A 1,871-nucleotide genomic window follows, 5' to 3' on the forward strand; every position below is an offset into this window, starting at 1 on the left:
TTTAAAGACACATAGTTAGGTTTTGTGCAATCATATTGATTGCGATTTAAATGTCTCAAGAACGAATCCCTTTGCTTAATTATAAACTCTCTTGCATAAAATATTTCTGGCATTTCTAATATATGTTTATGTGAGATTTTCATTGTATTGTGAATGTAATCAAATTTTGCTAGTAATTTAAATCTATCTGAAATTATTCAAATATTATAATTTTACATAAAATATAATGAATAGATCTTTAATCCAAAAAATTTAATAATTCTTACTTTGCATCCATATTCGTGGCTTCCTCACATATATAAATTTTCATCTCATCATCTGTAAACCCCATTTCTTCTTTAATTGTAAAAGTATTTTCTTGATTGAGTTCATACTATATGTTATGAGTCGTGGCTGTGCGTTGCCAATGCACGTACTTCATTTCCTGTGAGATTAAAATCTTTTTGAAAGTAACTAGCCTTTGATCGATATCTCTTGTACTAGAATATAAAAAAAAAACTCGGTATGTCCAAATATATAAAACCAACATGCTAACATGTAAAATTTGAATTTCCTTACTGTGTAACTCAACCACATAGGGTTTTTTGTTATAATTCTGGAAATCATTTCAGGTGTAACTGTTTGTACTGCATATAATAAATCCTAGTTGTACATCATCAATATCTTCTTTTAAAAAATCCAGGGTTTTTTGTTAGAAATTTTCCAAGTTCTTCCATGGGAACACCGAGGCCATTTAAATAAATTATTCTATTTTTGATATCTTTATCATAATCTAGTTGCAAAATATAATCAGGAACGTTTTTAATTTTTTCTAGTTTACTCAAGTCTACTCCTAACTTGACTAGTTCCTGCAATGTTTTAGATTTATTGACGTAAGCAGCAAAATTAAAAGACTGTTTCAGATAGGGAGTAAAACTTTGTAAGTCATCTTCTTGTGTTGGGGGTAAAAGGACGGATCTGTTTTCATCTTGTTTAATTTTGTTTAATTCTGTATTCCAATCGATAATGCCATTTTCCAATTCCTCAGTAGTAGTAACAGTTTGAAGAATTACTTTATTTTGGGCATTTGTTGCTACTGCTTTTCCTGAACTTCCATAACGTGCACATATTTGGTTAAATTTGCCTTGCCTCGAGGTTATATTGTGGAATAACTTACGCATTATCATAATTAATAAATACTTGATACGAATTATTGATGGTACATTTTTAATCTGCACTACTGTAAATAAAATATGTAGGTGAAATTCATTCAACAAAATTTTTATAACACAGGATTATTATTTTGTTTGTATCCGACTAACCTAACTTACATTGACGTTACGAAATTCTATATTAATTATCAGGCACAACACAATGCTACATTTCACGATGAAGTAGAAAGTGATTTTATATATTTTATTTGTCATAAGACATTTTTCGTAGGTATGAATAAAAGAATATAATAAGTAGTTTGATTTCGAAATATATAAAAAATTGTTATTTATCGTTTGCATGAAAGATGATGTCAAACGTCATTCTTTCTAAATATGAAGCAAGAATATATAGTTTGTAGTTGCTGATATAAAAATGTATTTCAAATATTATCGAAATAATTTAGTAATAATTTCCTAGACAATATATTCTATTCAATAGACAATATAATCTATTCATAATTCTTCCAATTATCTAGTTTCTGCATAAAACAAAGTGAATGCTCTATCATGGACCTCAAGATGTATACAGTAAACAACAAGTATGAAAAATATATTATTTTTATTGTATTGGGTTGTTCGGAAAGTAACTTCGTTTTTTACAGACATTTTAATTTTCGTACAATAAACATGCATTTACTATAATAAATTATGTATTGGCAGTTTTGATCGAACATCTTT

At 27.7% G+C, this 1,871-nt stretch overlaps 1 protein-coding gene across 1 annotated transcript in view; it reads right to left on the reverse strand.

Moving 5' to 3' along the window:
* LOC113367175 (transcription termination factor 3, mitochondrial-like) overlaps positions 1 to 1,203 on the reverse strand; it is a 7,524-nt gene extending 6,321 nt beyond the window's left edge. Inside the window, exons 1-3 of the mRNA XM_026608805.1 lie at positions 673 to 1,203; positions 267 to 289; positions 44 to 187 (exon numbers count right to left, since the gene is read on the reverse strand). Coding sequence (XP_026464590.1) covers positions 44 to 187; positions 267 to 289; positions 673 to 1,166 — 661 coding nt within the window. The 5' untranslated portion in view covers positions 1,167 to 1,203. The remainder of the gene's footprint in view (positions 1 to 43; positions 188 to 266; positions 290 to 672) is intronic.
* Between the last annotated feature and the right edge of the window lie 668 nt (positions 1,204 to 1,871).

Source organism: Ctenocephalides felis, unplaced genomic scaffold, assembly GCF_003426905.1.
Source record: "Ctenocephalides felis isolate EL2017-DRISC unplaced genomic scaffold, ASM342690v1 CF-g0.4_SCAFFOLD_01170, whole genome shotgun sequence".
NCBI classification, from domain to species: Eukaryota; Metazoa; Arthropoda; class Insecta; order Siphonaptera; family Pulicidae; genus Ctenocephalides; species Ctenocephalides felis.